Genomic DNA, 22,296 nt, shown 5'->3' with positions numbered 1-22,296 from the left:
TATATATATATATACACACACACACACGCACACACACACATACACATACATACACATTCTGTTTTTCTTATTCAGTCTTTGAAATTCAGTATTATGCACTTACAGCATATCTTGATTTGAACTAGCCACATTTCAAATGCTCAACAGCCTAATTTCGCTAAGGGCTACTGTATTGGACGGTGCAGTTCTAGAACTTCTTAGTTTTAACTAGATAGAATTTCCACACAGAAATCTAAATTTGAATAACTAATGACTGATTTTAAAATAAAATTTAAGATGGCATGTATTTCGGTTTTATTTCTTTTCTTTTCTTTTCTTTTTTTTTTTTTTTAAAGACAGAATCTTGCTCTTGTTGCCCAGGCTGGAGTGCAATGGCACAATATTGCCTCACTGCAACCTCCGCCTCCCAGGTTCAAGCGATTCTCCTGCCTCAGCCTCCCAACTAGCTAGGATTACAGGTATGTGCCACCATGCCTGGCTAATTTTGTATTTTTAGTAGAGACAGGGTTTCTCCATGTTGGTCAGGCTGGTCTTGAATTCCTGACCTCAGTTGATCCTCCTGCCTCAGCCTTCCAAAGTGCTGGGATTATAGGCATGAGCCACTGCGCCCTGCCCTCATTTTTCTTTTAAACTGAAATATCAGACCAAAGTGCTATTTTGCTGATTCTGCTTTGTCTCTGATTGGTGGCAGTGCTTTTTAAAATAGATACATATTAAATGTTTGAGCCAGGCGTGGTGGCTCATGCCTGTAATCCCAGCACTTTGGGAGGCTGAGGCGGGCAGATCACAAGGTCAAGAGATCGAGACCATCCTGGCCAACATGGTGAAACCCCGTCTCTACTAAAAATATAAAAATTAGCTGGGCATGGTGGCGCGTGCCTGTAATCCCAGCTACTTGGGAGGCTGAGGCAGGAGAATCGCTTGAACCCAGGAGGTGGAGGTTGCAGTGAGCTGAGATCACGCCATTGCACTCCAGCCTGGGCAACAAGAGCGAAACTCCATCTCAATTAAAAAAAAAAAAAGTTTGTACCTATATACCCTTTTCATACATCTCTTATTTGTTACTAGATCTCCTTGTCAATATAGAAACTTAATTACTTAGGTACATCCTAACAAAACATATTCCTTAAACATTCTTAAAACAGTATAATGACTTAGTTTTTTAATTACCGTAATGAAGTTGTAAAAGCCCATGTTTCTTATTTTAAGCAGAGAGTGCCTTAAAAAGGTTTAAAATGCATCCTGCCAGTTTTAAATAGCAGAATTTATTGATACCATATATATAGACTGAAAACACATCAAAGTCTTTCAAGGTTGATTATTTCATGTGCCTTCCTTCTTCCCACAGTAAGAGAGAAGATAAAGATAATACTGAGTAAACCATTCCATGCTACAAATTGGACCCATTCGACAAAAATGCAATACTTAGTAGAACATCTGATGACCATGGTCCTATTCGTGTTTTTATTTTGTTTTATTTTTGTTTTTGTTTACTGTTCTCTCCTCTGTCAGGTATTCCTGTCCAGAAATTACATTTCCTTAAAAGATTTCATATTCAAAACCTGAGCATTGTACGCAAAATAAGCTATGATGAAAGGATGAAACTTTTTAATTACTGAAGAGATCAATATGAAAAACTCTGTAGCAAGAATGTGTATTTTATATTAGATCATACTTTTCAATCCATATTCACTATTTTAGTACCATTATATAATTTTAAAGTCTTTTAGATTTTGTTAAAATTTTATTAAATCCATGGAAATTGAAAGTTCCTTATTTTAATCCTTAGGAGAAAAACTATAATTTTTCTCTAATATATCCATAAAGTGAAAGAAGAAGTACTTATTTGATATTCTTAATTGTTACATATTTAAGAGCAGGAGTAATTAGTTCATACTTATGTTCACCTAAGTCCACCCATACATTGCTGAGGATAGCAGCCTTCAGAAGGTGGCTGTTTCCGGAGGAGTAACAGGGAGGAACAGATGGGCTGAGATATACATGAGGCCCAGGACATTCCAGGCAATAACTGTCTGCCTCTCCTGACTCTGCCCAAACCCCAAATGATGCTTTCTAGCTCACAAAAAAAAAAAAAATCTATCTATCTATCTATCTATCTATCTATCTATCTATCTATCATCTATCTATCTATCTATCTATATATCAACAGGCAGATACTCAAGCTGAAAGAGACATTACTGGGGTTCGTTTCTAGATCACAGATCCTGCCTCAGGCTCACTGAAGTGACCAGCCTCCACCCAGTAACAACAAACTAGTCTAAATCCAGAATAAAACAATTATACATTTTAATCTTACCACCTTCTACCTGTGTGTGCTGTCCACCCTCAAGACAGAGAATAGCCTGTATTCTACCAACCGGCAATCACTAGCCTACAACACCAAATCCACAGTTTCTTTGGTATCCTTTGTGCCAGGGAGTTGGGTGCTGAACAATCTACCTGTAACATTCCCTTGCCTTCATATCCCAAAGCTCTGCAAGCAAAGAAGAGTTCTGGTGGGCAGCTAGGGCCATTTGTTGTAGTCCAGAGGAAGAGAGCCATCAGTATCTTCTATGCTGTACTCATACCTATTTAATCCAATCTGCTGGCACCAGTCTATTATATTCTACAGTTTGCCCCCACTGTAACTACGTAACAACCACCTCTATTACAACAGTGATTATAAGGCATTATCTGAGAGGGTATATCCAAACTGTACCTTGCAAAGGGACTTCTATCTGCAAAGAATACTAAGAAAACATATTATGAGAAAGTCACAATAGGTACCCAGAGAAGCCAATCTCTAGGTTAACCAACTACTTTCCTGTCCATTTCTCCTTATAAATGTGAAAGGAGAGCCTACAATGAAGAAATCCTGGAAGGGCATCTCCCAGCTCTGAGACTCTCTGATGCTATGAATTCAAGTTATTCTGTCCATGACTGGGTCTGGAGGTCACTGTGTAAAATCTACGCTTCTAAATAAATGTTATGATATCTCAGCATACTATACCATACTTATAACATGTATGCTTATAACAGCATACTATACCATATAGTATAGTTCCCAAGAAAAGGGAATGTTTTCCCCCCCCAAAAAAGGAAAATTCCCGTTATCTAATATATAAAACAAACTTTTTTGATGATTTAAAGTGACTGTGTGTTGTGAACTGAGTAGACAAGGCAGGAAGGAGTAGTGATGTTCCTGAGTTCCTGCTGAATTCTGACAACGTGCCAGCACTTTGATTTCTCTGTCAAAATGGGTGGGATTTGATATCTAAAAAAGTATACCATTACATATCTAAAAGTATATTGTTACATGGAATATGGAAGCCACTGATTTAATTCTGGAATGTCTGTCAACATGACAGCCACCTAAACTCCTCTGAGGCATTGTAAACGGTTAGGAAAATTGACCTTTCTACACACTAAATCTGGCTTCAGTGGCTCTCCTGAACTCTAAGGGAGTTGGGCAGGGGCAGCCTGAGCTCCGGCTGTGAGCATAGCTCAATTGATGTGTAGTTAGAATGTTCATGGAAGGCCCAGGCTTGCTACTTCCCATTCCTTTATTTTAAATGATGTAGTGAGCCAGGCGTGGTGGCTCATGCCTGTAATCCCAGCACTTTGGGAGGCCGAGGTGGGTGGATCACTTGAGCCCAGGAGTTCAAGACCAGCCTGGGCAACATGGTGAAACCCTGTCTCTACAAAAAATACAAAAATTAGCCAGGCATGATGGTGTGTGCCTGTAGTTTCAGGGGAGGCTGAGGTGGGAGAATTGCTTGAGCCCAGGAGGTGGGGGCTGCAGTGAGCTGTGATTGCACCACTGCACTCTAGCCTGGGTGACAGTGCCTACATAAATAAATAAAAAGAAAGAAAGAAATGATGTAGTGAAAATATAGTTACATAGCACTTATACCTAGACTACTTAAAGTGACCTAGTAATTAAACTTATATAGTTCATCAACCAGCAAAGATTCCTAGTGCACCACACTCATTATAGAGCAGGGAAGCATCGCTGCCACCCTCAGGGATTCCTCTTGCATATCTCTGTGTTCTGTCCTCCACACACCCATCTCTTTAGTCATCTATTGATTTTATTCAATTTTCCTGGTGGTTTCCCCAGTGTATTTTACCTGAAAGGTACGAGAGGAAAAAGGAAAAGCACAACTCAAAATGGTTGACTATTCCATTCTTTGTTTTCTTCAAAAAGTGTAAAGTCATAAAGATGCCATAGAACCACTAAATTCATTGTCCTTTGTCACCTCTCAGCCAATAATAGTCATTGATATACTCTCCATACCACAAATTTAAAGTTTTTTGTGAACTGTACATGCAATAGCCAAGTTTATTTTAACTTTAGTCATTACTGGATCCCAGAGATTTTCTTTCTCTTTTTTGGCATATAGATTATTTATGTCACTTCAGTATGCCCAGTCCACAGATGAGATCTTCTGAGGGACTGCTTCTGGAGCTGGCCCTCTTGTGTGATTGAATTAGTCAGTGATGGTTCTCAGGACTAGATTAGATTGTTACTCTTAAAATAATTACTTAAAAAAAAAAAAACAACTTCCATAACTTGAAAATTTTGTGGCCAGGTGTGGTGGCTCACGCCTGTAATCCCAGCACTTTGGGAAGCCGAGGTGGGTGGATCGCTTGAGGTCAGGAGTTCGAGAGCAGCCTGGCCAACATGGTGAAACCCTGTCTCTACTAAAAATACAAAAATCAGCCGGGCATGGTGGCGCACGCCTGTAATTTCAGCTACTCAGGAGGCTGAGGCAGGAGAATTCGCTTGAACCTGGGAGGTGGAGGCTGCAGTGAGCCAAGATGGCACCCACTGCACTTCAGCCTGGGCAACAGAGCAAGACTCTGTCTCAAAAAAAAAAAAAAAAAAGAAAAGAAAGGAGAAAAAGAAAAGAAAAATTTGCATGTAAGACTTATATGAAAATACATACATTTATTTTGCAGAATAATGATCTAGAGCAGGACTGTCATTTTAACTAAAGTTATTTTTGGCCAGGTGTGGTGGCTTATGTCTGTAATCCCAGCACTTTGGGAGGCCGAGGCAGGTGGATCACGAGGTCAGGAGTTCAAGACCAGCCTGGTCAATATGGTAAAACCCCATCTCTACTAAAAATACAAAAATTAGCTGGGCATGGTGGTGCATTCTTGTAATCCCAGCTACTCAGGAGGCTGAGGCAGGATAATTGCTTGAACCAGGACGCGGGAGGCAGAGGTTGCAGTGAGCCAAGATCGCGCCACTGCACTCCAGCCTGGACTACAGAGCGAGACTCTGTCTCGAAAAAAAAAAAAGTTGGCCAGGCACAGTGGCTCACACCTGTAATCCCAGCACTTTGGGAGGCCAAGGCGGGTGGATCACAAGGTCAGGAGTTTGAGACCAGCCTGGCCAAGATGGTGAAACCCCATCTCTACTAAAAATACAAAAATTAGCTGGGCACAGTGGCGGGCGCCTGTAATCCCAGCTACTCAGGAGGCTGAGGCAGGACAATCACTTGAACCTGGGAGGTGGAGGTTGCAGTGAGCCGAGATCATGCCACTGCTCTCTAGCCTGGGTGACAGAGCAAGACTCTGTCTCAAAAAAAAAAAGTTAGTGGATATAAAAATTGGTGTTTTTGGCCGGGCGTGGTGGCTCATGTCTGTAATCCCAGCACTTTGGGAGGCCGAGGCGGGTGGATCACGAAGTCAAGAGATGGAAACCATTCTGGCCAACATGGTGACATGCGCCTGTAATCCCAGGTACTCGGGAGGCTGAGGCAGGAGAATCACTTGAATCTAGGAAGTGGAGGTTGCAGTGAGCTGAGATTGCGCCACTGCACTCCGGCCTGGCGACAGAGTAAGACGCCGTCTCAAAAAAAAAAAAAAAAATTGGTGTTTTCTTTGTTTGTTTTGTGTTTTAGTTTAAGGAGACACATTTCCTCATCTTAAGGACTTTTTTGCTGCTCTGATGCTGGTCATCTAGTCCATTCTTTTGCTCTAAACTGAGCCTTGCCTCCCAGTTCTTCATTGCACTTCAGATTGTGTCTTACTACAAAGAGAAAATTAGTCTGTGATCAGTTTGGATCAGAAGAACTGAAATTGTACATTTAGAATAGAAGCCAGGGATGTGATGCACACCCGTGATCCCAGCTACTCAGGAGGCTGAGATGGGAGGATCACTTGAGCCTGGGAGTTAGAGGCTGCAGTGAGCCGAGATCGTGCCACTGCATTCCGGCCTGGGTGACAGAACAAGAACCTGTCTCTAAAAAATAAAAAGAAGAAAAGAAAGAAATTTAAAGTAGGAAGGGCTACCGTTTGCTTCTGGCCAAGCTTCACCTCTAACCATAGGATCTTTTAAAAGACTAGTTCTGAGGTCCTTTACTCTGAGTAGGTATTTATGGAATAAGCCATTATGTATTGACATTAGAATCAGTTAAACATAAATTTTTTTCTCTTTTTATGCACTACTTGACATCAAAAGCAAAAAGAGGTAAGTTGGCTATAAACCTGTAGGTGAACCTTATTTTTCTTAATAGATTTGTTCCTGAGTAGCTTTGCTTCAATTAAATTTCTGTGAATCAAATACTTTTACATTAGGAAGATTGTCATTGGAAATTCTTATTCTTTTCTTTGAAAATGAATAAGCATCTTCTGTAAACTTAGATTTTCAAGATATCTAGTATTTAAACATTTTGCTTTTCCTTTAATCGAGTTATACTTACGGTTTAATTTGCTTGTGAAGACAAGGCATTTTGAAACACTTGGTTTAGTTTTGAGGTAACTGAATTGTTTCTCCCACCAGAAATGTGGATTACATGTTATAAGTCTTTCCTATTTTCTTAAAAATGAAAAAAAAAGCCAAGAAACAACTGACGTTGGTGAAAGTCTATAATTTTCAGATCCATTGATTTACAGAAGAAGATGCCCTGAACCTCTCAGAATATTTTCTGGTGTGATTTTTTTTTAATGATTAAAAGAAATGAAGAAAATATTAAACAAGAAGATCAAACACATTTCATTGAGTGGTGTCTCATGTGTTTTTCTTGTTTGGGATCTATTTTTATAATTGATCTTTTTAGTGGATTCTTGATTGTAGTTTAACTTATTTCTCTTTTGTTTCTTTTTGATGATGCATCAATTCTGACATTTCAAAGGTACAGCTGGTCTTCATTAGATATGTGCTGTTATTGACTTTGCTTAACAAGAACAGACCATCATCGTACCACCTTGAGTTAACTCTGTGCCAGCTGGCCTTGCTCTTGAGAAGGTCATTTCTAAACAAAAGGTTATTTTTTGAAAGATTTTTAACTGGTGTAAGAATCTGGCAGCAAAATGTACTTTTACCTCTTGGTGCCACTGTATTTAATTACCCTCTCCCCATTTATCCTCCATGTCTTTCCTACCATAAGCTATTGATAACACACATGCTCATGGTTTAATTGTAAGTTGTTCAGAAACAGAAAGCTGACTGTACTGCAGGGCGTTTTTATATTTCTCTTTTGCAAGATTTGAAATAAAAATAGATTTTTGCATGAATATTACTTTGTTTTATCAGCTAGTCATCTGATATTCATCAGGACAGCAAATGGGAAGATGGGTGAAAGGTTTTGTCAAATCTATAACCACTGAAAAATCTAAAAATGCTCCCTCTCTACTTAGCAAGGCATGCTCTCATTCTACATCGCTGAAGACGACTTTCATGCTTGTCACTGAAGTGTGATGAACTATATGCAGTTGTCATTTATGTGAAGGAGGAACCAGATGCTTTTTAAGATTTGTCACCAGGTCTTATTTTTGCATTGTCTATATTGAAATTTTTTGATGTGTTTCAACAATTCCTTCTTTTTGTTCTCTGGAAATTTTTAACGAAGAATGATTGTTTCTATCAAGAGTATACGCTATAATGGACTTTGCTGTGTTAAAGACTGATGTAAATATGTCTGAAGTGTTTGGTGATATAAATTAGCAGATTTCACCCGATAAGTCAGAAATTACACTATCATCTGTGGGTACTTTTAGAATAACTGATGTTTTAACAGGGGATGTAATACGTTTGGTGAAAAGGGATGAGATAGCCAACTCTATGTGTTTGATTATAAAATGCTGACAGTGCTTCACAGCTCTCCATTTTTATTCATATCAGTGTACCATTAAATTCATCATTAGATTTTTGAAAATAGTTATTTTCCTAGCTACTGTTAATATTTATGTAAATGTTTCTATCTCATGCTCTTCTTTTATATATAATATTTCTTTCTCAGTTTTTCCTTATTATTTCTAAATTCTCTACTCTATATGTGTGTTTTTCAGTTTATTTGTTTAGGAATTCATAGGACTGTTTAAATGTTCAAGTTGTTACTACAAGGAGAATGTATTTTGATGCTTCTTTCCATTAACCTTTCTGTTAATTCACTAACATTATTAATCATTTTGTAGATTTAGTGAGGAATAATTTACTGTTTATGTTACTTGGCACATCTTAAATGATGGCAATTTAAAAATTATTTTCAAGACTTATATATTAAAGTCCTACAGTTACCAAAGAAGAATAATTGATCATCTGATAACACTAAATTAACCTTAAAATCTTTATCAGATAATATTTATCCATTCTTATTCCTTTTGTTAGAAAGATGTTGTTACAATGACAGGGATGTCTAAATTGTAAACTCTCCTTTCAAGTGAATTAATTAAACAGTGACATTGATGATACTAATAAATAAATCCAAGGATTTTTTTTAAGGGAGGTGGTTTGCACCACATAAATTCCCTAGCAAAGTGTTGTGGGGAATTGAAGAATTATAAGGCAGGGTGCTGCCTGCTCTCAAGGAGCTGCATAGTGTGGCTAGAGAGAATAGATATACTGCAAGGGAAGCAGGGGTCTAGAATTCTGTAAGAAATGCCAAAGGAAGCTGGGCGCAGTGGCTCACACCTGTAATCTCAGCACTTTGGGAGGCTGAGGCAGGCGGATTGCTTGAGGTCAGGAGTATGAGACTAGCCTGGGCAACACGGTGAAACTCCATCTCTACTAAAAATACAAAAATCAGCTGGGTGTGGTAGCATGCACGTGTAATCCCAGCTACTCGGGAGGCTGAGGCATAAGAATCTCTTGAACCTGGGAGGTGAAGATTGCAGTGAGCCGAGATGGAGATCACGCCACTGCACTCCAGCCTGGGTGACAGAGCAAGACTCTGTCTCAAAAAAAAAAAAGAAATGCCGAAGGAGATGAGAGAAGTGCTAAAGGAGTTTGCAGGAAGCAGACACCTCCTTTTGGGATGGCCAGAAATAATGACTGAAATTTGACTTTGCATAGTCTGATAGACAAGAGCATTTCCGATGAATATAATGATAGCTTGTTGAAATGAATTTCTCCTATGATCCATTTTGACCTTTCTTATTTCCTTGTTGTTAATAGCATTTACTTTGTTTCTCGAAGCTGAAAACCTTAAGGGCATTTGACTCCTCCCTTTCCTTTGTCCATCATGTCTAATTGATGGACTCAGAGCTGCATGCTTTCACAAACATTCTCTCACCTGATCTTCACGTGAACCCTGCAAGATTGGTATTTAATGTTCTCACTTAACGGATAGAAAAACTGAGGCTAAGAACAGTTAAGTCACTTCTTCAGTGTCCCTAGCTACTGGTTGTTGGAGCTGGTATCTAACAGAGAGACAGAGATCTTTCTGATGGACTCTAAATTTCATGCTGAAATGGAGAAGAGCTGAGGAGCACAGAGGAGAGAGAATAGAGAATAAAGAGGGCCAGGCGCGGTGGCTCATGCCTGTAATCCCAGCGCTTTGGGAGGCTGAGGCGAGCGGATCGTTTGAGTGCAGGAGTTCAAGAGCAGCCTTGGCAACATGGCAAAACCCTGTCTCTACAAAAAGTTTTAAAAAATTAGCTGGGCGTAGTGGCACTGGGGAGGCTGAGGTGGGAGGATCGCCTGAACCCGGGAAGCAGAGGTTGCAATGAGCCGAGAGCACACTACTGCACTCCAGCCTGGGTGACAGAGTGAGACTCCATCTCAAAAAAAAGAAAGAAGAAAGCTGAGATGCCATAGGAAATGGCTGCAGAAGCATCATTGGCAAATGCAAGGAAATTATTGTGATGTACCCTCACTTAAGACTCCAGTGCATCTAAGTGTGTTAGTAACTGATTATGGAGAGCACCTTTGTGCTATTATCAGAATTCCTGGGTGTGGGAAACTTTTATAACTGTGCAACTTTTCTATCTCCACGTCAGTGCACAGTATATGGACATTTATATTTTCTACTAACACAACTGACAATCCACTCCCGTCAATTTAGTTTCCCCCAGTACCACTGTTTTGACCACTTTCACACTTCTGTCTATAGTGCTTTTGCTAAGAAGGAATCTGCTAAATTCGAATGCAGATTCTCCTGCTTTTTTTTTTTTTTTTTGATGGAGTTTCGCTCTTATTGCCCAAGCTGGAGTGTGATGGCGCGATCTCGGCTCATTGCAACCTCCACCCCCGAGGTTCAAGCAATTCTTCTGCCTCAGCCTCCCAAGTAGCTGGGATTACAGGCGCACGCCACCACACCTGGATAATTTTTTGTATTTTTAGTAGAAATGGGGTTTCACCATGTTGGCCAGGCTGGTCTCGAACTCCTGACCTCAGGTGGTCCACCCACCTTGGCCTCCTAAAGTGCTGGGATTACAGGCATGAGCCACCACACCCAACCCCAGATTATCCTTCTTAATTTGTGCTTCTTGCCTTTCGTATATATCTTTTTCACTTTGAGTTTCCTTGAATTAAAACTTTTTAATTCAACTCTTGGATTGCTTAGTTTTGAATAATTTGAGAGAATTTGGGCTGTTCTTGGTTTATTTAGACTGAAGAAGTACTCTCGGCAGAGTAAGAAGGAGCACTAACTGCTTCTACTTTGGAGCAAGTATCAAAGGCTGTGTTAGTCTGCTGGGGCTTCCATCACAAATGACCACAGACTGGATGCCTTAAACAACAGAAGTTAATTTTCTCACAGTTCTGGAGGCCCGAAGTTCAAAATCAAGGTGTCCGCAGGTCTGTTTTCTCCTGAGGTCTCCCTCCTTGGATTGCAGAAGGCCACCTTCTCACTGTCCTCGCATCTCTGTGCACTGCATCCCTGGTGTCTCTCTGCATGTATTAATCCTCTCTTCTTTACAAGGACACCAATCAGATTGGATTAGGGCCAACTCTAACAGTGTCACTTTAATTTAGTCACCTCTTGTAAAGGTCCTGTCTTCAAATACAGTTGCATTCTAAGGTTCTGAGAGTTAGGGCTTCAATATATGAATTTAGGGGAACACAATTCAGTCTATAACATCATGGGCCATTCCACTGAAAGGGCGTGGGTGGACAGTCAGAAACCTGGGCACAAGTTCTCACTCTGCCACTCTCTCCATGGGCCCTAAGAAAATCACTTAACCCTTCTGATCCTCAGTGTTCTAATCTGTAAAATGGGCATTATGACTACCAATCTCAGTTGAGTTTGGTTTGTTTGTTTGTTTTTGAGACAGAGTCTTGTTCTGTCGCTCAGGCTGGAGTGCAGTGGTGTGATCTCAGCTCACTGCAACCTCCACCTCCCGGGTTCAAGAGTTCTCATGGCTCAGCTTCCCAAGTAGCTGGGACTACAGGCACGCACTACCATGCCCAGCTAATTTTTGTTATTTTAGTAGAGATGAGTTTTCACCATGTTGGCCAGGCTGGTCTTGAACTCCTGAACTGAAGCTATCTGCCAGCCTCAGTTTCCCAAAGTGCTGGGATTACAGGCATGAGCCACTGCGCCTGGCCTCACTTGAGTTTTCTAGGCACTAAAAAGCTTTTGTTCATTATAAAAGCCATACAGAGGCCAGGCGCAGTGGCTCACGCCTGTAATCCCAGCACTTTGGGAGGCTGAGGCAGGCGGATCACGAGGTCAAGAGATGGAGACCATCCTGGCCAACATGGCGAAACCCCATCTCTACTAAAAATACAAAAGTTAACTGGGCGTGGTGGTGCACACCTGTAGTCCCAGCTACTTGGGAGGCTGAGGCAGGAGAATCACTTGAACCCGAGAGGCGGAGGTTGCAGTGAGCCGAGATTGCACCACTGCACTCCAGCCTGGCGACAGAGTGAGACTCCACCTCAGAAAAAAAAGTAATACAGAAAGTGACCTTGCATAAACTTAGTTTCTCATTTCTAAACAAAAATAAAATGTATCTCATAGAGTTTTTAACAAGGATTCAAGAGCTTTTGCATGCAAATTGTCTGCAAATATATATATATAGCACTTTTTATAAGCATTACATATTACCATTATTTCTCATCCTTCTTTCTTCTACATTTCTTCTGCCCGCTCTTCCTTTTTTGTCATTGCCTAAAATCCCTATTAATGAATAGTTTGGAAGAACATGGCCAGGTTTGCAGAAAGAAGAAAGAGAGATATCCTTTTCCCTCCCATAAGGACTAAAAGAGGATGTCTCTGTGCTTTGATCATTAACCATGGAGTGTTAATTTTAGGACAATCTATAACTCTCTGTCAATTTCCTACTTAACAGCTTTCAAAATTAAATGTTCTTGCTTTTCTACTAACTGTTAATCATCTGTTCTTATTGAAAGGTCTTTAATGAATATTGACTGTTTACTCCAAGTTTATAAGATTTTTGGTCTAAAGTGGTTGTCTTAGTCCATTTTCTGTTGCTTATAACAGAATACTTGAAACTGGGTGATTTATAAAGAAAAGGAATTTGTCATTTGCAGTTATGGAGGCTGAGAAGTCCAAGGTCACGGTGAGAGCCTTCTTGCTGGTGGGGACTCTGCAGAGTCCCAAAGTGGTGCAGGGCATCACATGGCAAGGGGGCTGTACATGCTAAGTCAGGTCTGTCTTCCTCTTATAGAGCCACCAATTCCACTCCCATCATAACCCATGAATCCATTAACCCATGAATCCATTAATCCATGAATGGATTTATCCATTCATGAGAGCAGACCTTTATGATCCAATCACCTCTTTAAAAGTTCCACCTTTCAATACTGCCACATTGGAGATTAAGTATCAACATGAATTTTGGAGGGGATATTCAAACCATAGCAGTGGTATCTATTTAAATCTATTTACTTTCAAATAGATAATAGCAGCAATGTTCTGTGATAGCAATTGTTCAAAGAAATTTATTAAACCTTTTTTATAGACAGTCTTAGGAAGAATACACCAAGTTAGCAAAGATAATAACTAAGAGTCTCATCAAGAGGCATGTGTGTTCCTTATATCATCAACTTCCATTTCTCCTGCCTATTTTTAAGGATATGAGTATGTGGGCTGGGTGCAATGGATCACGCCTGTAATCCCAGCACTTTGGGAGGCCGAGGCAGGTGGATCACGAGATCAGGGGATCGAGACCATCCTGGCTAACACGGTGAAACCCCATCTCTACTAAAAATACAAAAAATTAGCCAGGCGTGGTGGTGGGTGCCTGTAGTCCCAGCTACTCGGGAGGCTGAGGCAGGAGAATGGCATGAACCCAGGAGGGGGAGCTTGCAGTGAGCCGAGATCACACCACTGCACTCCAGCCTGTGCGACAGAGCGAGACTCCATCTCAAAAAAAAAAAGAATATATGAGTTGCCCATTTTCAAAACAGGAAAGGAAAAGAAGAAAGCACACGTCCCTTTTTTTCTCACTTGTTGAAGGAAAGAGACTGAAAAATCATGAACTTATGAAAGACAGAGGAAGAGGTGCCTAAGGAGAAAGAGAATATTTAAGTAAGAGGATTAATACCTATATATGTCAGAAGAAGAAATGTAGAAATATAGTTTTTACACGGTGGAAAAGAAAAGTTTCTCTAAACTGTAGACCAACAAACTTTGCCTCATCCTTGGCAAATTTCTGGAAATGGATGAGTTACAAATGCTCTCTATAGAATGGGGATTGTTAAAAGCCAGTGTGAGTTCATCAAGAATGACTTGAACTGGACTACCCACATTCTCTATCTCATAAGACCAGGGAAATGGTAAAATAATGTGTCTGAACTTGGGCAAGCAATTAACCAGGCATTTTTTTTTTAATATTCTTGAGACAAATAGAGAAATCAATTCTAGAGGATAATATAATTGTGTAGACTCATAACTAATTGAATGATATGTGCAAAGGGTCCAAATTCATTGACTTATATTTATGAAATATGGTCTTCACTTAGCCTGACCTTATTATTAGTTGCTAATCTTACATAAAGCTATCGAGGTCATGATTCTCATATTTTCTGATTTAAGAGAGAAATAAATGCTAAATGACGGAATAGGATCCAAAATATTCATCAGATAGGAAGAGGCGAAATATTTCACATGTATTTTAAACATAAAGTTTAAATGGATATGAAATATTGTGCTGGAATTCCAAGCACTGTAAGATGGAGGAAGAATGACTTTATAGCACTACCTGTAAACAAAGCTCAATGGAAATAGCAGTGTGATGTGGCTGCCCAAAAATGCCATGAGGTTTCTGCTGTTTTAATAGGACTAGGATGTCTCAGATAAGACAAGACAGTGCCACTGTACTCTTCACTGGGCATATCTTACCACACATGATTTCCTTTCTTATCACCTCATTTTTAGAAGGATGTACACAAACCGGAACAAGGTCAGAGAGCAAGGAGACGAGTGAGGGAAATTGACATCACATCTTAAAAGGAAGAAATGGGGTTGGGCCTGATGGCTCACACCTATAATTCCAGCACTTTCAGAGGCCGGGGCGGGTAGATCATTTGAGGCCAGGAGTTCAAGACCAGCCTGGCCATGGTGAAACCCCATCTCTACTAAACATACAAAAATTAGCCAGGCATGGCAGCACATGCCTGTAATCCCAGCTACTCTGGAGGCTGTATGTAACACAAGAGTCATTTAAACCTGGGAAGTGGAGTTTGCAATGAGCCAAGATCACGTCACTTCACTCCAGCCTGGGCAACAGAGCAAGACTCCATCTCAAAAAAAAAAAAAAAAAGAAAGATAAGAAAAAAAGGAAGAACTTGGATACTTGGCCTGAGGAGAACTCAGAGGACAGAGATAGTTTTCATGGGAACACGCGGAGCATCCAGAGGTTGTTTGTGGTCATGAGGGAAAGAGATGTGGTGTGGAAAATACGATCTTGTGAAAAAGTAGGGATGCATTAGTTCTCAAGTCAGGAAAATGAGGAGGTGGAGTCAAGCGATGCTACAGGAGACTGTTTGCCACAAAGAGTTGCTGCTGTGCCTGCCCCAGAGCACTTGGGCCCCAAAGAAGCCACCTCTGCAGCCTCACTACTCATCGTGGCTGGGTTTGGTCTCCACAGATGGGCTTTCACTCACATGGTGCTCACCAGTGCCCACTGCTGCCATCTGGGCCAGGTGTGGAGCCAAAACATAGAAGTGTTTCCTGTCTCCTACATGAGCTGTTCCTTCCCATCCCAAACAGCCACCAGTGGGCTCCTGGACTCCCTAAGGCATTGACTTTTAGAAAATTGGGTAGTTTGGCTGGGCGCAGTGGCTCACGCCTACAATCCCAGCACTTTGGGAGGCCGAGGCGGGCAGATCACCTGAGGTCAGGAGTTTGAGACCAGCCTGGCCAACATGGCGATACCCCATCTCTACTAAAATTATAAAAATTGGCCAGGCATGGTGGTGCATGCCTGTAATCCCAGCTACTTGGGAGGCTGAGGCAGGAGAATTGCTTGAACCCACGAGGCGGAGGTTGCAGTGAGCTGAGATCATGCCATTGCACTCCAGCCTGGGCAACAAGAGCGAAACTCTGTCTCAAAGAAAAAAAAAGAAAATTGGTTAGTTTTCTAAATTGCATTGAAAATTTTATAAATAATAGAAGCCCGAGAGAAAGCCACACAGCAAAACTTTCTCTCTCTGCCAATGAAATGTATTATTTTCAGCCACCTCTTTTTAAAAACAATATTATCTTCATTCCTGTACCCTTCATTTTGCTTTGTGTTTTTGAGAGCGTTGGTTGCCTTAAAATCAGTATCTCAAATCTCTGGCAAAGTTCCTTCTGTTTCTTTGACTCTATGACCCTGATATTTTCTAGAGGTAGCTGGTGTCAATTTGAGAAGCATCCAGAGGAGTGAATAGAAAAGAGGCCTTAGCATTAAAAAGACTAAATTTAAATCCTTGTTCCACCACTTCCTAACTGTGTGACCTTGGGCAAGTTAATACACATGCTGAGCTTGGATTAATCAGTGGAGGCTTGTAGAACACCTACTGTAATGGCAAATTCTGTGTTTGTTTCTAGCAGGAGAGATTTTAAAAAGAAGTTAAAGAAAAAAATATGTGAGACTATGATATTCTCCCATATTATCAAAAACACTTATTTTCCTCAATGTAGGAATAGTGCAAGCCTGTCGACCCAGCTATTTTAGAGGCTGAAGTGGGAGCATCACACGAGCCCAGGAGTTCAAGACCAGGCTTTAAGAGACCCTGTCTCTTAGATAACAAATGTAAAGTTTATAGGAAAGATTACATCATATTGATTCAGCAAATATTTTCCTCTCTTATTTCTCCCTTTCTTTTCTATCTTCCCTTCTACGTGAGGCCCTTGTTTATGGAGGAATGTCATACAAGGGTACTCTTCTTGTGCATATCGAGACAGACCTATAGATGCTTTGAGCTATAATATTCCATATTCATCCCTGCCCTGGAGGCATTAGTAATCTCTTGAGCCAGGCACAGTGTACACACTTGTAGTCCCATCTACTCAGGAGATTGAGGCAGAAGGATTACTTGAACTCACTGCGTTACAGCCTGAGCAACATAGCAAGACCTGGCCTCTAAAAAAAATACATAAATAATCTCTTGAGTATGCTATGACATTTCCCAAGCCTGTGGCCTTATCATATAAACATACAGCATTTTCTAATTCCATTCTGATCATTTCAAATAAACACTTTAATTTTATGATAAAACGTCTTATTACTGTTACTAAAGACCATAAAAAGTTTGTAGTTACAAAGAAGTTATTTGACTAACTCATTATGTTAGATGTCAGCCTAGATATCACAACCTCCAGGAAGCATTCCCTAACCACTTAGATTTAGTTATGTTTGGTTAGTTAGATTTAGTTATGTTTGATTAGTTAGATTCAGTCTAATTTAATTTAATTAACTTCCGCTGTGAGGTCCTGTAACACCCTACACTTTCCCTATCATAGGAGGCAATACAGTGATACTTCTGCAAGTTCAGCTCAGCCCTTGGACCATACAATCCTGGATTCAAATTGCACCTCTACCTCCTAGTGGAGTTTGTCAAGTTACTTAACCTAAGTTCCCCTTTCCTTATAGGTGAAGTGAGATTAATAAAACAGGGTTATAGAAGAGCATGTATATTAAGTGCCTATACAGTGCCTGAGACATCGTAAACAATAAATAAGTACTAGATGCTGTCATCACCATCACCATCACCACCATCATCACCATCACCATCACCATCACACTTCAATGTAGTTGCTTATTAAATATGCTTATCTTCCTTGATAAAACAGAGACCACATTTTCTCTGTTCACCTTTTTCCCCCTGCTGCCTAACACCGTTTCTGACACAAAATAGAAGTTTAGTAACTTGACTGTTGAATGGTTTAGACAAACCCTGGTGGCCAAACAACAGCAATGGCTTTGTGGGTTCTACAATGCCTGCTCCTTCATGCACATAGTTGTCATCTTTTATTCCCCCCAAAGCAACGAGATGTGGCCTAGTTCCTTCAAGAGTGAGCCTAGCAGAATAGATCCTAGACGGAGCAGGGGAGATCACTCAGAGCCTGCAGCATCTCAGAGCTACAAGGGACTTCCTCAGCCTCCCAACCTACCTCCTTCATTTTACAAAGTACATCCTAAGACACATCCGTGGCTCAGCCAGGCTACAATTGACACAACTGGAGGGCTGTAGACCGGAGAAGAGGGATTTAGAAGACAACTGAGTCAGAGCAATGTAGCTACATTTTAGTTTAATTTTTTAAGTCCATCACCATTTTATCTATGAAATTTGTTTTTTATTCTTTAAGGATAACACGTAGCTAAGTGCTTATAAATAATAAATGAAAAATAATCATCATTAGCTTGGCTAGGAGCAGTGGCTCACACCTACAATCCCCACATCTTGGGAGGCCGAGGCAGGAAGACTGCTTGAGGCCAGGAGTTCAAGACCAGCCTAGACAAAATAGCTAGAACCTGTCTCTACAAAAATTTTAAAAATTAGCAGGGTGTGGTGGTGTGTGCCTGTAGTCCCAGCTACTCAAGAGGCTGAGGCAGGAGGATCACTTGAGCCCAGGCGTTGGATGCTGAAGTGAGCTATGATAGCCACCTAGGCAACAGCATGACATCCTGTCTCAAAAACTAAATAAATAGGCCGAGTGCAGTGGCTCACACCTGTAATCCCAGCACTCTGAGAGGCCAAGGTGGGTGGATCACCCAAAGTCAGGAGTTAGAGACCAGCCTGGTTAACACGGTGAAACCCCGTCTCTACTAAAAATACAAACAATTAGCTGGGCGTGGTGGCGCACGCTTGTAATCCCAGCTACTCGGGAGGCTGAGGCAGGAGAATTGCATGAACCCAGGAGGCGGAGATTGCAGTGAGCCGAGATTGTGCCATTGCACTCCAGCTTGGGCAACAAGAGCAAAACTCTTGTCTCAAAAATAAAATAAAATAAAAAATAAATATTAGCCAGAGATGATGTTACTTCTAATGAAGGAAAAAGTGATATTCACTACAAATAAGAAGAATGTCTACCACTTCTCTAGCATTTCATTAAGGGAGTACACAGTGGTTCTGATCACCTGCTGTCTGAATTTTATCATAAATTATATTTTGAATGAATAATAATCTGTGACTGTATTGGCAAAAAAAAGTCAAATATATGAGATATTTTTAAAAGATGTAAGCCATTTTAATACTCTAGTTACTCTAATTCTAAGGATCGCTATTCCACAGAGGCCACTACTCTGCTTTAGAAGAGTTTCATTATACCTCCCTGGCAATGTAAGACATAAGGAATCCAGAGTGGTTTTTACATCCATTGCATTTACCCAAATACACCATCGGAGGGCAGCACACACCTGGTTGACTTAACTGCCTGTCTGGTGGCCTTATCAAAATAGTTGTCAAATTAGTCTAAGACATTCCTAAATTACCACTCAGATAAGCAGGAAAGCTGTTGGAGAAGACAAAAGGAGCAAAGATTTTTAAAAGACAAAACAATGCATTCCTTAAGACTCTGAGTTTCTACAAAAGGGAATCTGGAGCTAATCAATGCTGCAAAATGGGAAAACAGAGTTAAAAAAGGAATTTCCTCAATCTGAGAAAACAGATTTGTTATATTTGAAAGATTTTTACTGAGTATGATCATCTGAACACCAGCTACTAAACAAAAATCAGATCTCCTTGTTCCTATTAAGATGCGCTAATTAATAAGATGGCAACAAAGACCACCATATAAAAGGGTTCCTTCAGTAATGTTTTCTTGAGTGAACAAAAATCAAGCCTGCCTTATATTGTATTCTACTTTGCATCACAAACAGTTTTAGTGTATTTCTGGAAAAGCATCAGCAGTTTTTTCGAATTTTAAATTCTGGAGTTATGTAACTATACAGGCAGGCTTTTTTATAACAGAATATAACAGTGATACTTAAATAGAAGACTTCAAATGTAAATATCAGTAGAGCCTCGTTAAGGCTATAAATCCAGAATTTGTGATAATGTGGATTAAATATTATTTACATAACATATAAGGAGGCCGGGTGCAGTGGCTCACGCCTGTAATCCCAGCACTTTGGGAGGCCGAGGCAGGTGGATCACCTGAGGTCAGGAGTTCAAGACCAGCCTGACCAATATGGTGAAACCCTGTCTCTACTGAAAATACAAAATTAGCCGGGTGTGGTGGCACATGCCTGTAATCCCTGCTCCTTGGGAGGCTGAGGCAGGAGAATCACCTCGGGAGGCTGAGGCAGGAGAATCGCCTGAACCCAGGAGGCGGAGGTTGCAGTGAGCTGAGATTGCACCATTGCACTCCAGCCTGGGCAACAAGAGCAAAACTGTGTCTCAAATAAACAAACAAACAAACAAACACATATAAGGAAAGGGATTTGCTAAGCAAATACAGTCTAAGCAGTTGGCAAGAGGAAATGCTTCAATTATTTAAGAATAATTTTTAAGTTTAATTCCAATTTTAACTTGTTTGCAAAAATCTTTTTGGAGAAATATGACGTATATGCATTTCTAACCAGCTTCTTGCATGATTCTAATATAGTCACCTAGTACCAGTAAACAGACTGCTCTTTGATTTTTTTTTAGAACACCAGGCACTACTTTCTTGGAGTAGATGATTAACCCAGCTAAAGCTTGATTTTTACTAGCTAGCACTTTATTAACCTAGTGTGTTATATTGTGACTTTAAAATGGTAAAAACAATTATAAAGTGGAGTTCTCATTCAGGTTAGCTTTCTAGTCCAAGTCACTAACAATTTACTATGTAATAGACATTCTAAGATTTCTGCCAACAATTCTATTTTCAATATATAAAATCAATTTTCAGAAAACTGTAAAGATTATTTCCTTGTTTAATTAAGATTCTACTAATCATAGAAAAGATTATATTGCACACTTTTCTCAAGTTACCTATGGGACTGACAATATGTCCATGTGTCCTGATAGTAAAGTCAGTTATCTGAATACGTTCCATTTTAGAATAAGAGATCTAAGTGCTAAGCAAGTAACCACCACCACATTCAGGTTTAGAATTGGAAGATCTTTCATTATATTAATAGACCCTTTATTTTTAGATATAACAAAATACCAAAGACAAATGGCCACATATATCCTAATGTACTTGAGAAATCTCACTACTAATGCTGCGTCACTAATTTTTTAATACTGTATTTAAGAAAGAAAAAAAAAGCCTGTCTTTTCTATTGGCATCATTCAAGAAGAAAAAAAAAAAAGCTGAATCAGGATATTTCTGTGTGAATGCACATTCCTCACTAAATCTCTCAGGCAGCTGCTTTAGTCACTGTTACTAACACCTTGCTCTGTCATCTCTTTGTATACATGTCTAATTTATCAGTTTCTTGTAGATTGTCAGCAGCCTGCTGCCTCCGTACCGCCACAGTGCTCACAACTAGCCGGGAGGCAAGACTGCCCGACTGTCAGGTAAATTCAGATGTCCTTTCCCTTCCACCCAGCTGCATGTCAGATCCATAGACCCCAGCTCCCCTTTCCGACACCTGAACTGCCTAGGTATCATTGTATTTTGCTGTATTTTATTTCAAGTGTGGGCTACATAGACACACATTGGACACCTGCAGTCCCTGTGTTCCCAGTAGGAATACAAGAGAGCTGGGGTTTATTTTGCTGGCTGCCAGCTGGTAGACTCTACAGGCTGCCTTCAGCCCCTTTGTCTGTGTAAATACTTGGATTAGTCCACTGTTTCATTCCTTTCCAAAAAATAAAAGCTGGAATTGTTATGATGTTTGTCCTACTTTTTATTTTCTTTTGTCTTTAAAATATATTTATTTTCCTGTGGAATCTGAGGGATACCAATATACTAATTGACCTGATTTGATTCCTGTACTTTATATGTATTAAAACATCACTATATACTCCATGAATATGTACAATTATTATTTGTCAATTAAAAAAAATAAAATCCCCGCTACTCAGGAGGCTGAGGTAGGAGGATCAATCGCTTGAGCCTGGGAGTTCAAGGCTGCAGCGAGCTATGATACCACTGCACACCTGCCTGGTGAGTAAGAACCTGTTGCTAAAAAACAAAACAAAACAAAAAACACAGTAAAATAAAACTTAAAATGTTTAAATAGGCCAGGCATGATGGCTCACACCCGTAATCCCAGCACTGTGGAAGGCCGAGGCAGAGGGATTACCTGAGGTCAGGAGTTTGAGACCAGCCTGGGCAACATGGTGAAACCCCGTCTCTACTAAAAATACAAAAATTAGCTGGGTGTGGTGGCACATGCCTCTAATCCCACCTACTCAGGAGGCTGAGGCAGGAGAATCACTTGAACCCAGGAGGTGGAGGTTGCAGTGAGCTGAGCTGGTGCCACTGCACTCCAGCCTAGGTGACAGAGAGAGATTCCATCTAAAAAAAAAATAAAAAATTTAAAAATATATATCTCAGGCCAACAAACAGGAAGAATATAAAGAATTAGATATAAAGGCTGGGTGCAGTGGCTCATGCTGGTAATCTCAGCACTTTGAGAGGCTGAGGCAGGAGGATTGCTTGAGTCCATGAATTTGTGGTTACAGTGAGTAAAATCACATCACTGCACTCCAGCCTGGGTAACAGAGCAAGACCC

At 40.4% G+C, this 22,296-nt stretch overlaps 1 protein-coding gene across 8 annotated transcripts in view; it reads left to right on the top strand.

The window, feature by feature from the left end:
- Positions 1-22,296, top strand: part of BICD1 (BICD cargo adaptor 1) — a 280,206-nt gene that overhangs the window by 243,223 nt on the left and 14,687 nt on the right. For 2 of the 8 annotated variants that reach the window (XM_003813729.6, XM_003813728.7), the window contains one exon: positions 21,058-21,133. The exons of 2 other annotated variants lie outside the window; for them this stretch is intronic. In XM_003813729.6, the coding sequence (XP_003813777.1) occupies positions 21,058-21,133 (76 nt within the window). Of the gene's footprint in view, positions 1-1,348; positions 21,448-22,296 lie in introns of those variants that run through there. 4 more of the 8 variants (XM_055095756.2, XM_008966297.6, XM_055095750.2 and 1 more) reach the window with 4 other exon arrangements.

Source organism: Pan paniscus, chromosome 10, assembly GCF_029289425.2.
Source record: "Pan paniscus chromosome 10, NHGRI_mPanPan1-v2.0_pri, whole genome shotgun sequence".
Lineage (NCBI taxonomy): Eukaryota > Metazoa > Chordata > Mammalia > Primates > Hominidae > Pan > Pan paniscus.
The sequence above is the reverse complement of the archived record's forward strand: the minus strand, read 5'-3'. Positions and strand labels throughout refer to the sequence as shown.